The following is a 12,878-nucleotide window of genomic DNA, read 5'->3' as shown; positions in this document are numbered from 1 at the left end:
GAGGAAACGATTTAGACCTAAAGACTAAGATCAAGTTAGGATAAACAAACAATAGAATCGATATACCGGAAAAAAGCAAAAAGCAGAAGTTGAGAATCATTAGTTACCGGCACTAGAATTCGTGAAGACAATCGTTAATCGCTTACCAAGATGAAACTCTAATCATTTATTATAGAAGAACGTTAGAAACAAGTAAAGACTTGGATAAATTATCTAAAGAATTTAAGACGGACTTTAGAAAGAAACAAAGTTGTAAAGAAAGACTAGTATCAATCGATAATTGTTGACTAGCAATTGTGAATCGTTGAAAAGCAAGAGTTAATCTGGTTCGGCAATCGCTTACCGAGATAAAGAGTTAATCGTTTACCGGGGGTGGACAAGCAACAGAAATAAGATTCAAGAATTTCAAGCTGTTATTAAGAAATAAACTAAAGGCAATAAAGCGGTAATCGGATACAAATAGTCATTAGAAGCTCAGAATACGAGACAAGAGACAGCCGTCATTAGAACTTAGAAGACAAGTCAATATGTGATTAAAACAAATCACCGGATAACTAATAAAAGAAGATTAGTCTTGGGGAGCTACAAGATCATTAAAGCAGAAATAGAAGGGAAGTTGGTCATTTGCAGAATGGTGGGTCTATTTTAAGTGGAAGGGTGTTGTAATATTCAGGTGAATACTTTTAAGCGAAAAATGTCTCACTTAAATTAGAATTATCATGATATTATTTAATAATAACTATTTAAATGAGGATTAAAGGAAAGTTATATATTTGAGATTTTGTGAATATTATAAACTTTTCAATTTTTGTTACTTTTGGTTTATTTTAATTTTTTATAATCTTTTTATAATGTTAATTTAGTAATTATTTTATAATATGAAGATAAAAAAGGAAAACATAAATTTTGTTATTTTGTTTCAATCTTCATACCCTTTATTATTTTTTTAATTTAATTTCAATTATCTTCTATAATGGTGCTCTCAAACTCTCAATTCAATATATTTGAATGTCAATTTTCCAACTAAAACTTATTTTTAAAAAATAAATTTTATTAAAATTTTCTTTCCTTGTGACTATATTAACATTATTCAAAAATATTAATAAAATGGAAAAATTTTTAATTAAAGAGATAAAACGGTAATTTATTTTATCATTATGAAAATTTCTAGTTATATCTATATTATGATTATTTTATCAAATTCAAAATTATTAATGAGTTGGGAATTAATAAGTATTTTTTTTATAATATTGTAATTATTAATAAACATCTAGAATTTTTTACTAACATTTTGTAGAACCTCGTCTAGCACCTAGGCAATTATTGAGATATAATATAAATGTTGACAACTGAAGAATAATATTAAATATCCATTTTCATCTCATTCTTAGATACTTTTTTTATCTCAAATTAAAGTAGTTTTTAGATAAAAAAAAACAAGTCTTTAGCAATCTTCAAATTTTAATACCTAAGACCTTTCTTCCTTTTCTGATGACAATATAAAATTAAACATCTGTCAAAATGTTATTCCTATGATATTGATACAGCAATCAGTGAATTCAAATTGTGGTATAAATACTACGTTTGGTTATTTTACCTGAGCATGCTATTGATGCAATCAATCGGTGTAAGGAAACCTTGGCTCAATTTCCAAATATTTTGAAGTTGTTTAATATTCTTGCATGTTTACCTATTACAACATGTACGAATGAAAGGACCTTTTCCAATTCGAGAAGGTTGGAAACTTATTTATGAAATACTATTTCAGAATCTCGGCTAAATGGTTAGCTCTGTAATATCCACAGAGATTTGATTCCAAACGAAATTCTTGATGAATTGACAAATTTTCCATGAAAATTAAAAATCACATTTATGGTATTTAATAAATTTTTTGTATAATATTGTATTTAAGAATAAAAACTTGTTTTTTAAATTATTTTCTAGTCAAATACACCCAACAGAGTATTTTCAATAAAAAAATTTATTTCTACTTATATTGTATGAGAATTTAAGCTGAAGCTAGTTTTTAAAGCAAATTTTATAAAAAAACTGACACAATTTAATTTTACAAAAAATTTTTTTATTAAATATAATATATCAAACTTAAAAAAATATTAATATAACCTTCCTTTAATGCTACATTTTAACATTAAAAAAAATCTTCTATTGCTCACCTATAAAAACTTAAATAAAATAATCACTGAGATTGTTTAATTAAAATGTTATTTTTTGATATTTATTGAAATTTTATAATATAAAATACAAAAATTACAAAATATTTTATAACTGGGGGAGGGACATATTTTTCCCACTTTGTTGTGAAAAGAAAAATCAATTTCTTTTAGCGTTAATACATAGCGAAACTTTACAAATAGAACATTCCCAGGATGTCCTAATATATTTTCCCAAGGGATTCCGAATCACTAGCAAGAATTTTTAAAGAAATATGATCCGATCCCTTTTTTTGTATCATCAGCGACATATTTTTTATGAAATTTTGAAGGAGTCGATATTGGATTGCTTTGCAAGGATGATGATATACCCAAGTCAAGAATCTTTTGAGATAGAAGATTTTAGATAATTTTTAATCGAAATAGAGACCTCTTATATAATCACCAGAGCCGTTATCTGATATAAAACTTGGTAGGGGTATTGTAATTTCCCTCCAATTTAATTCAATTAGGTTGTCCTCGACTTCCTTTGAGTATATTTTAAAAGAAAATCAGAATAAGTTGAACATATATCAGACAAGTAAATTTTTTTGAAAATTTTTTTAAAATTATTATATTCTTAAAATATAAATGTAAAATTTTATTTACATCGAAGGCAGGAGAGGCAAGACTGATATTATTTAAAATTCATTTTAAAATCTTTATTCTTCTATATATTTCACTACTAAAAATTTTACAACTATATATATTATTATTTTAATACTATTTACATATATACAATTTACAATTTGTTTTAAGGTTACTTTAAGAAAAGTTACAATTTACAATTTGTTTTAAGGTTACTTTAAGAAAAGTTACAATTTACAATTTGTTTTAAGGTTACTTTAAGAAAAGTTATTTTAACGTTTTACATATACAAATACGATATCTTTTTTTAAAGGTCGCACAAAATATATTTCACAAAAAGAAAAAAAGATCATTAAATAAATTTAAAAGTAATTAAGAAAATATAAATTTCAAAGGTTATTAAAATATGCAAAATTTATATATAAGCATTATTGGACAGTGGGACATAAAATGACCGGATACATTTTTTGTAACTGCCAAAAAAATAAATGATCATTTTTAAAAATATTGATATTTATGAAAAATATATAGAATATTTAAATGTTTCTTATCATTTTTTATTTATCAAATGTACCAGAATTTTGCTAAATTATATTTAAAAATTTTATAAAAATTATTTTGCATAAAATAATATAAAAAGGCGGGATTGATAAAATACGAAACTTTTTGCGCGCGCAAATATTTAAATAAACATAAATTATATAATTTTTTAAATGGGATAAATTTATACCATCTGTGTATTAAATAAAATAAAAAAATCAAGCCGGTCCCACCATGTATCAAAGGTCCTTTTTTAGGTGGGACAAATTTCAACCAGTAAAGGGTTAAATATTCATAAGCGCGAATTAGTAAATAAAAGATAAAAATATTAATTTAATTATTATTGAATTATGAATTAAACATAGGGCGAACCCCCCCCCCCCATATGAAATGCCACTGATGAATAGGTTTTAATATTTAGGAATAATTTCAAATGTGTACGAATAATATTGATAAATTTTAAATAATATGAAAAAATCAAATTATACGAATAATTTCAAATAATTGGTATTCGTAAGATAGAATCAAATAAAGAATAATTCGTTTTAGGGATAGATGCAGCTATATTGTATGCTAATTTTCATCTCTTAGCAATTACCTCCAACAGCACGCCAACCTTCGTTATACAGTATCGGATACAACTGGCCGGTTAAAAGCATATTCTAGTATAAAAATAATTTATCGCTATGCAATAACTAGCCGGCTGGGTGGCATTATAATCGAACCTAATAATTGTCAAAGGCGCAGTAGTTGATTCTAAAGCTAGAAACCCACTTCACAGCCTGTTCAGAAAATACAAATATATAAGATATTATAAAATCAATAAATAATTCAAATGTCTTGATCAATGGGCAATTTTTTTTAAAAAAATATACAGATAAAAATACTCTTTAAATATAAGTATGAAAGAGATAGATTTTAAATAAAGTTCAATAAGATAACTTGATAAAAAATTTGAAAAATGTATCTAGGTACAGATACGTTAAAAAGTTACTTTTAAAAAAATTGACCTAATGTGAAACCTTATATTTTCGACATTGTGTTAAAAAATTAAGAAAGACATAATGCTAAACAAAACACTATTTTTTATAATCATTTCATTAATATATTTTCATATAGGGTGTATAAATGTAATGTAATATATTACATTTATGATTATATATTTAAAATTTTTTTTTTATAAAAGTAATACAGAGAGAGGTCTTGCATTGAGCAGGTTTTTAGCCCACCCATCAAAGTGGACAAGCGGGTTAAAAAAATTTAAAGAGCGGGGAGGCGGATGGAGGTTAAGAAAAATTTTAAACTATGAATGGAGGGGGTGGGGTAGGCGGGTTAAAAGATTTGCAACTTTTATTTGCTATTTTAAATCATTAGGTAAACATAAAAAAAATATGCTCCCTGAAATTTGAACATTTCTATTACCAAAATATCGATTACTGAGGATGTTGTCGTCGGAAAGAAATTAATTGGGTAAAACGAAAACATGTTGGATTTGATTTGCATTGAAGAATATAACATCAGTGGTCTGATTCTACCCGTTTCCCCAAAAGCACAAAGATTATTAAATTATAAATGCAATGTTAAAATAGATAGCACCCACGTCAAATTAAACAGACGGGGAGGATGTGGCTGCCACAGAAGAGAGCATTACCTAATGATATAACAAAATATTTAAATTTTAAAGTAATGCGTTTTTGTATAATTTAGCAAGATTTTAGGCTACTAAGTTTAAGTTTATAATTTATAAACAATTATTTTAAATTACTATTTTAAAATTTATTAATGATTTTACTTTTAATTTAATTATCTCACTTTGATAGAGGATATACTTCAAACGAATATCCTACTTTGATGGAAACGACAAGATAAAGATTTATCAAAGCTATCAAAATTAACCATAAAAATGCTGGCAATTCTCGCCAGTCTTCTGGATGAGGAATTAGTTTTGCTGAAAAGCTTTTGGTATTAATAAATATTAATTTTTGTTATTTCATAAATATTTTATTAGATCAAATAAATTATTTATCAGTAAAATTGAATATTTATTTTATGCTTTATAGAAATTTCCTAAATGATAAAACATTTTTGTAGGGGTGTAGCACTGAAACTAAATCTTATTATTAGATGCTTAAAAAATTAAAAGAATGAGCTTTTTAAATTTTATATAGGTGGCGTAGGTTAGATTTTATTTATAATGGGCGAACGGGCGAATTTTAGACATAAGGGTGGGTGGGTATATTTTTTTTAAAACTACTGGCAGGTTAAAATTTTTTAAATTAGGACGGGAGGGTGCAGACTTCTAAGGTACCTTAAGTAAAATAAAAATTTATAAATAATCATTATTTTTTATTATAATTGGTAATTGGTTAGGAAGTATCCTTGAACAAAAATAACCCGACCTCATCCACATTTTTCTTTTCTTTTAGCAACCTTTTTTCTTTTTTGGTTTTTCTTCCTATAAAAAAATATATAATATGGATAAAACGATATCATTTTATTTTACATTAGCAAAACGAAGCGAGAATTTTATTTTTTGTTTTATATTTTTTTTATTAGGCTCCTTTTTCTTATATTTTATTTTAAAAAAATTTGTAGATCGATGATTAATGATCTCTTTTTCATGTAAATCTAATATCTTCTAAAAAAGAATTAAGTTTTCGTCTCCATGTTCTCGCCTCACCCCCCCCCCCCCACCTACCCTATTGCCTTTATTTATTTTATTTTTTTATTATAAATATTAAAATATTAAATAAAAATGTTAATGAATGAATTAGCTTAATTTTTTTTTAAATATATTGAAATTTTTTCTTAACAACTTCTTTTTTTATAAAAAAAACTCCTATTAATCACTTTTCTTCCCTCGATTTTAATTTTTTTTATATTATTATTATTTTACTAAAATTTAAATAAGAACTATTAAGAAAACTCCAAATTGTTTTTTAAAAATTATTTTTCAAACCAAAAATATTTAAAAAATATATTTTTTTTTTAGTATATTTATTTTTTTGCCAAAAAATATAAAATAATTATTTTCATGGAAGTAATGGTCGATATTGATTATAAATTCCATTCAACGCTAATCGGGAAAAATGGACAACAGATCATGAAAATTATGGAAAAATCAGGCACTCTCATCCATTTTCCGGACGTGAATAAATCCTCAAACATTAAATCCAATACAGTAATTAATATTCTCATAATATTTTTTTATCTACTTTAATTTAATTCTAAGACTTTCTTAAAAAAAAAAAGATTAATTTATATGATTTGTTTTTTTTAAATTAAATAATTTAAAATTTTGATATAATTCTTAAAAAGGTTGCTATCAAAGGCAGATCTGCCGATGCTATTTTGGACGTGATTGATCATTTAAGATCATTGCAACCGTTGCAAATGATCATTTCGATAGAGTGGGATGTGACTTCGAGTCACATCGATTTCTGGGTCACTTTAAACAAGGTTAAATATTTTTTATAATTTAGATAATAATTCAATATAAAGCTGAAAGATGAATCACTCTTAAATTTTACTCATCATCTACTTAATAACAACATCGTAATGGTAAATCTTAAATTCCAAGCTAGAAACTTTGGCAAAATATTTTCAAAACTAGTTGATAATTCAACTTATTCCTCGGTAAATTTAATAAAAAAAATATATTTATAACTTAATTTTTTTTAAAGTTAAAACCTTTACGATTTCAAATAACCACTAACGTCAATGTGGACACGTGTTTAAGCGATAAAGATTTATATTTGATGGAGAATTTTGAAATCGAGGATGTATCATCGGACGATGATGTCGTGGGGTTAAATATTAAGAAAGTGACCATTACCGGCTTTCTACACAAGGCACCTTTGGCACTTAAGTATTTGAGGGTAATCTGAACCAACTAAAATTTTAAATATTTAAATTCAAAAAAAAATAATAGGGAAATCTCGTAATAGAAGTATATTTATCATTGGATTTTCCCAAATTGCAGGTCTTGAAAAAGGTTATCAGCAAGTTGCCAATACCGTTGAAATTCGCTATCACATTTCAAGAAACATTATATAAAGTTATAATTTTTTTTAATATTAATTATAATTTTGCAACTTACAAATTTTTAATTAATTTAGACAAATGTTTGCTTGAGAACCCTCGAGAAAAATAGGAATGCTTTACTCATCTTTTGCGAAGTTATTCTAAATTTTTTCGATCTTTTAAACAAACGACTCATTGAAATTGTTTATGCCGCCCAACAACATCTACTATAATAAAATGTTTTTGTAACGGAATAGGATATTATTTTAATTTATATTTTTTTATTATGTGATCTCAAAGAAAATACTAAATAATATAATTAATAGTTTATAAATAATTTATTGATACACATATGTTTTTTTTTTTAAAAAAATCGGATTTATTATAATTATATTTCAAATTGACATTTTTATTATTTTTTACAACTAAGTTTTATATAACAAACTATTATTTTTTATAGAATCATAGTCATATTATATTATATATATTGAATAACATAGTTTTATAGAAAATATAGAGTAATGGTATAGTAAATAATAAAGTCAAATATTTTATATATTTAATGTCAATTTTATTATTTCCAATCAACCTTTTCAAAGAAAGGAAATTCATATTTTAAAAAAAATCTACTGGGCTTGCGCCCGCTACTTTAACATGTTATTGCCATCAGTTAAGTGCCTCGGCCTCGCATAGACTTAGAATGATTCAAAACGTTTTGAATTTATATGTTTGGCTCATTTTGCGACGATTTTTAAAAATGGCTAACTCAATATTTAATATTATGCAAGCCTAAAGATTTTCTCATAGTTGACACAAATGTTTGAACATCTATTAACGAAATCTATAGGCTTGTTAGCCATTTTTAAAAATCGGCTCAAATCGAGCCGTTTAACCACTAGTTCCACTCCAGATATTGTTAAAATAAATTATCATAAAATGTTAATATTATACATGATTTTTATGATAAACAATTTTATTGATTAAGAACCTTGATTGTATAAAAGTACTATGACGCATTATCACTCCTAATCTCGAATTGGAAATGATTTGTATGAACTGAGGATGAGCCAAGCTTATTCTATATCTTATTCACAAAGGAGATTAAAGATTGGGCCCATGGAACTTTCACTTATAATAATATAATACATTCTTTATGAATTATTGATTTAAATTTCCTGGGCAAAAATACCAACGGGGAATAGGACACCCATAAAAAAGGCAATTTTTCCTCTAAGAGCATTTAATTTTTTTTTTTTGAAAATTGGGGTATATTTTTGTCCAAGACATTTATGTCAGTAATTCCTTTCTTATATAGTCAAATAAAATTTAAATGAATTACAGAATTTATAAGCGTATAAATTATTTTAAAAAATGATCGTTTTCTTAAGCCTGGAAAGGGATAGAATCTAATTTCGCTCGATAGTGAGCAATATGTAAGATCTTTACCAATTACAGTAATTAGGACGACCAACCCCATATAAATTTCTTCCGCCATAACCCCCATAATAGTAATACCTGTTACTTCGGTTATTGTCATCATAATACCTACTACCTCCGTAATACCTACCACCTCTGTAATAACCTCCTCTACCCCCATAATAACTTCTACCTCTGGAATAACCTCCTCTACCGCCACCATATCCTCTACCACGTCCTACACTGCCTCCGCGTCCTCCACCGCGGCTACCTCCGCCACCGCGACCTCTACCGCGACCGCGTTGCCTTTTTTCGCGAATCAATTTGACTCCTTCCAGACCCGTCGATTCGATTGTCCCAACATTTCTCGTACTAATAGCCACCGCTCTCTTTGTTCTAATTAATTTTATATATATTTAAATATCATAAATTTATAATATTTTGCATTTTATACTAATGATCTGCATCGGGCCTAATTTTTCAAACCCGGCCTTAGTTAAGAAAAACATTTAAATGTTTATAAAATAACCAAAAATCGGTTATTTTTTTTATAAATGATTGTGAAAATAAGGGAAAAAAATTATGCGAATTAATAAAGGTAGGTGTTCTTTCGGGTTGGTGTCTAGAGTCGGATTGGATTTTACAATTGGTCTTGGGTTCGGGCTAGACAAAAATGATATTTTTATAATCAAATTAATTACTCGATCAACTTTAATTCTTAGTAATTTGTGAACAATTATTTTCCAAAGTGGGTGATTTGATAAAAAAATAAAGCGCCATCAAACAAGATCATACAAAGGATAATGTGCATTGGGTAGGGTTGTTCATCTTTTGGCGAAATCTGGAGATTTTTTGACTAAAATATTGATTTAACTATTTTTAAAAATGGCCAAACCGAGGTGATTCTTAATGAAATATCTTGCACAAATTTTTAATTTAAAAATCATTTTTCATTTTTATGAAGAAAAATCAGTAATCAAAATCAAACAGTATTTTCAATATTCTTCAACCCCGCAAAATATTTATAAAATTTTAGACCCTTCCAGGGATCTTCTGCGTATAGAATAATTCCAGGTCTTAGCATCTTGGAAAATATAATTTCATAAAAAAAACACTAGATACGTAATTTCATTTTTATATATTTCATTCAGTTGTATTTTTTTTTATTTGGTTCTACAAGACAAGACGGTTTTGATAATAATTTATAAAACAATTTTATATAGAAAAATATTAATCATCAAAAATGATTAACTAAATTTTTAATAAAGTGCCTATAAAATTTTTTTTATTATTTTAAAAATTTATTTCATGGCTTTTTTTACAACAAAAAAAACCTGATTTATAGCCAATTTTTTTAAAAAATATAATAAACTGAAAATAAAATAAAAATTGAGAACGTGAAATAAAATCAGTGACCTGCAGGCCCGACCCTAAGCCCGGCCGGACCGTATTTTAATTTTTTTAAATTCTGAAATTTTGAAAAAAAAAAATCCGGGCCAGGCAGAAAATTTTTTTAAAAAAAAAACCAAACCGGTCCGGGCGGTACAAATGTTACCTCTGTAGGTCTCTGAATAAAATATTAATTGAATTGAAACTAGATGTCTGCAATTCCCGGCATCCAATTCATATAACGCATATTAAATTTTATTGAGAATCCTGCTCAAAAGTACCCGGATAGAAAAAAACGGTAACCAGATAAAAAAAAACAAATTTGAATAAAAAATAAAAGCTTAGAAAAGGGCGGAAGGTTTTTAAGAAATTATTCATTTCTTCCACACAGAGATTCGAATCTAAACAAAAAAAATACTAGGCTAATGATAGGTGCACTGTTTTTAGATAAATTTCTATAACACCGTGCATGTTATGGGGTAATTTTATTTACGAGGCTATAAAACAAAACGCGTTTTAATGAAAATTATTTGTAGTTTGGTAAATAATTGTAATTTGGATTCTTGAGAATTCAGGAAAGTCCGTAATTTGACAAAAATTATTTTGAGTCATAATCAAATTTCTATAAACTACTATTAGAAAATTCGTTGATAGATTAGACAACTGTCAATCTAGATTGGCCAAATATCCTGGTCCCCAGTTTGACTTTATAGAAAAAGTCGTTTTTAATGGCCGCTACTTGAGAGAAATCAAATGAAGTGAAGGGTCTGCTGTTCGATTCTTACAATCGATCCCCTTCGCAAACTTTTTGCCAGGACTATTTCTTAAGTTAGCACGAAGGGATATGCTATTTAAAAAAAAAGGTGTAATAAAATTTAACAGTTGAAATAAAAAAAAAATTAAATTTATTATGAATAGTTAAAAGCAAGTGTAATGGATTAGAGCTAGTAATGAGTCAGAAATCTCCTGAACAAAATTTCCCGGACATAGAGACACTGGAAATATCCCCAAACAAAAGATATCGAAAATATCCTTGGGCAAAAATATACCAGACAAAAAGGTCCAAATTTTATTAATTTTTTTAAATGTGTAGAAAAATGAAAAAGTTTTAAAAAATTATTAATTTGTTGCACACATGATTCATTTTTTAATAAAAAAATATTTCATTAATGATAATTGGCAGCCACTGTTTATATTTTTATAAAAAACCATGCTTATATGTAGAGCACTGAGAAAATATTTAGATCTTGGCTAAATGTATTGTTACGCGTTGCAAGGCATGATGTGCTAGTAATCTAAGCACAAACCTAGTTTAGCAGAAATTTTTAATTTTATTAGACACCATCCGCTACATGAAAAATTTAACAGATACTTGAAGCTGCTGAGCAACGCATGCATGCCAGAAAGTTTATTTTAGTTCTTGCCGAACTATGAGGTTCTGGTTAAGGCCTGATACCAAACTGCATCGCATTAAACTTAAGGTTATGCAACAAAAAGAAGGGTTATTATTGTATATATTAAATGTAGTGATGTTAAAAGTTACTTTTGAAACATAACTAGTTACAGTTACTAGTTACAGTTACTAGTTACAGTTACTAGTTACATTGGCAAAAACATAACTAGTTACAGTTACTAGTTACATTTTTACAAAAGTAACTAGTTATTAGTTACAGTTATTTTCAAAAGTAACTAGTTACTTACTTTATACATCCTTCATATGCGCATTATTTATTTATTGAATGCATTTATTTAATATAAAAAAAATTAGGATAAACAAAGTATAATCAGTTATTTAAAATAATATACAATTTATTTATATAAAAAAATATCGCATATTGAATATTTACATCGAATATAAAAATATATATTTGCATTGAAAAAAAAAACATTTATTTTTCATAAAAATTAGAATCTAATAAATGTTTATTTGCTTTTAACAACAAATTAATTTTAAGGTTATTATCTAGGAGACGTGCTCGTTTATCTCCAAAAATGAGCTTACCTAGACTGAATAAGCGCTCTACGGGAGCACTTGATGTTAGAACAACATTATATTTAATAAAGAGTAATTTTAACTTTGGAAAATCGTTATATAAAGAAGAAGTGTTGTTATTAGATTTGATAAAGTTTTCTATAAGTTCATTATCCAGAATATTTTGGCGCTTTAGGTCAAAAAATCCAACTACATCAAGTGATGTTGGTTTTGAGCATGATTCATCCGTCTGGGATTCACTTTGAGGTATTAAGGTATTTATTAAATTTAAAATTTCCTCCTTTTTTGCTTTATTCCTTTCTTGCCTAATCCAAGGCCAGTCATTTTAAATAAAGGGTGAAGAATTGCAGCAATGATGTTGTCATTATCATAAAGATTATTAAACCTATAACATGATATTATTAATTTATAAATAATTATTTGATTTTAGTTACCTTTTTTCAATATTAGCTAATATAGTATCCTTTAGAGGTTCACAATATTTTAATCCCTGCACATCTGCCATATATATAAGTATTTGTGTTATTGTTGGGAACAATCAGACATTTTCACAAAATTTTAAATTAATAAATTTAATTTAAAAAATAAATTTAATTTAAAATTAATTTATCACAACATATTAAAAATAAAATTAATTATTTGAATATATCTTTAAAAGTAACTAGTTACTTTTGGCAGTTACATTTCAAAATTTTTAACTAGTTACAGTTACTAGTTAC

The 12,878-nt window shown here is 26.4% G+C and overlaps 2 protein-coding genes across 2 annotated transcripts; one reads left to right on the top strand and one right to left on the bottom strand.

Annotated features, from left to right (window-relative positions):
- Positions 1-6,381: 6,381 nt before the first annotated feature.
- On the top strand, positions 6,382-7,594 carry LOC135926976 (uncharacterized). The gene is made up of 6 exons (XM_065462908.1): positions 6,382-6,519; positions 6,657-6,797; positions 6,840-6,974; positions 7,022-7,216; positions 7,270-7,395; positions 7,457-7,594. Exons 1-6 carry the CDS (start codon positions 6,382-6,384, stop codon positions 7,592-7,594), a joined length of 873 nt encoding a protein of 290 aa, XP_065318980.1.
- A 1,209-nt stretch (positions 7,595-8,803) lies between these two features.
- LOC135926974 (nucleolin-like) lies at positions 8,804-12,664 on the bottom strand. Its single transcript, XM_065462907.1, has 2 exons — positions 12,594-12,664; positions 8,804-9,173 (listed from the first exon to the last, which is right to left on the bottom strand). The coding sequence occupies exons 1-2, from the start codon at positions 12,662-12,664 to the stop codon at positions 8,804-8,806; spliced, it is 441 nt and encodes a 146-aa protein (XP_065318979.1).
- Between the last annotated feature and the right edge of the window lie 214 nt (positions 12,665-12,878).

The sequence above is a fragment of the Gordionus sp. m RMFG-2023 genome, chromosome 3 (genome assembly GCF_954871325.1).
Source record: "Gordionus sp. m RMFG-2023 chromosome 3, tfGorSpeb1-WG-v2, whole genome shotgun sequence".
NCBI classification, from domain to species: Eukaryota; Metazoa; Nematomorpha; class Gordioida; order Chordodea; family Parachordodidae; genus Gordionus; species Gordionus sp. m RMFG-2023.
Note: the sequence above shows the minus strand (reverse complement) of the source record. Positions and strands in the feature narration are given on the sequence as shown.

Bases quoted from the DNA above. Each gene is read 5' to 3' on its own strand.
- LOC135926976 (XM_065462908.1), top strand. From the start codon at position 6,382: ATGGTCGATATTGATTATAAATTCCATTCAACGCTAATCGGGAAAAAT. The intron at 6,520-6,656 runs GTAATTAATATT...ATTCTTAAAAAG, and splicing joins CAAACATTAAATCCAATACA to GTTGCTATCAAAGGCAGATC. The intron at 6,975-7,021 runs GTAAATTTAATA...TTTTTTTTAAAG, and splicing joins ATAATTCAACTTATTCCTCG to TTAAAACCTTTACGATTTCA.
- LOC135926974 (XM_065462907.1), bottom strand. From the start codon at position 12,664: ATGGCAGATGTGCAGGGATTAAAATATTGTGAACCTCTAAAGGATACT. The intron at 9,174-12,593 runs GTAACTAAAATC...AAAATTAATTAG, and splicing joins TTAGCTAATATTGAAAAAAG to AACAAAGAGAGCGGTGGCTA.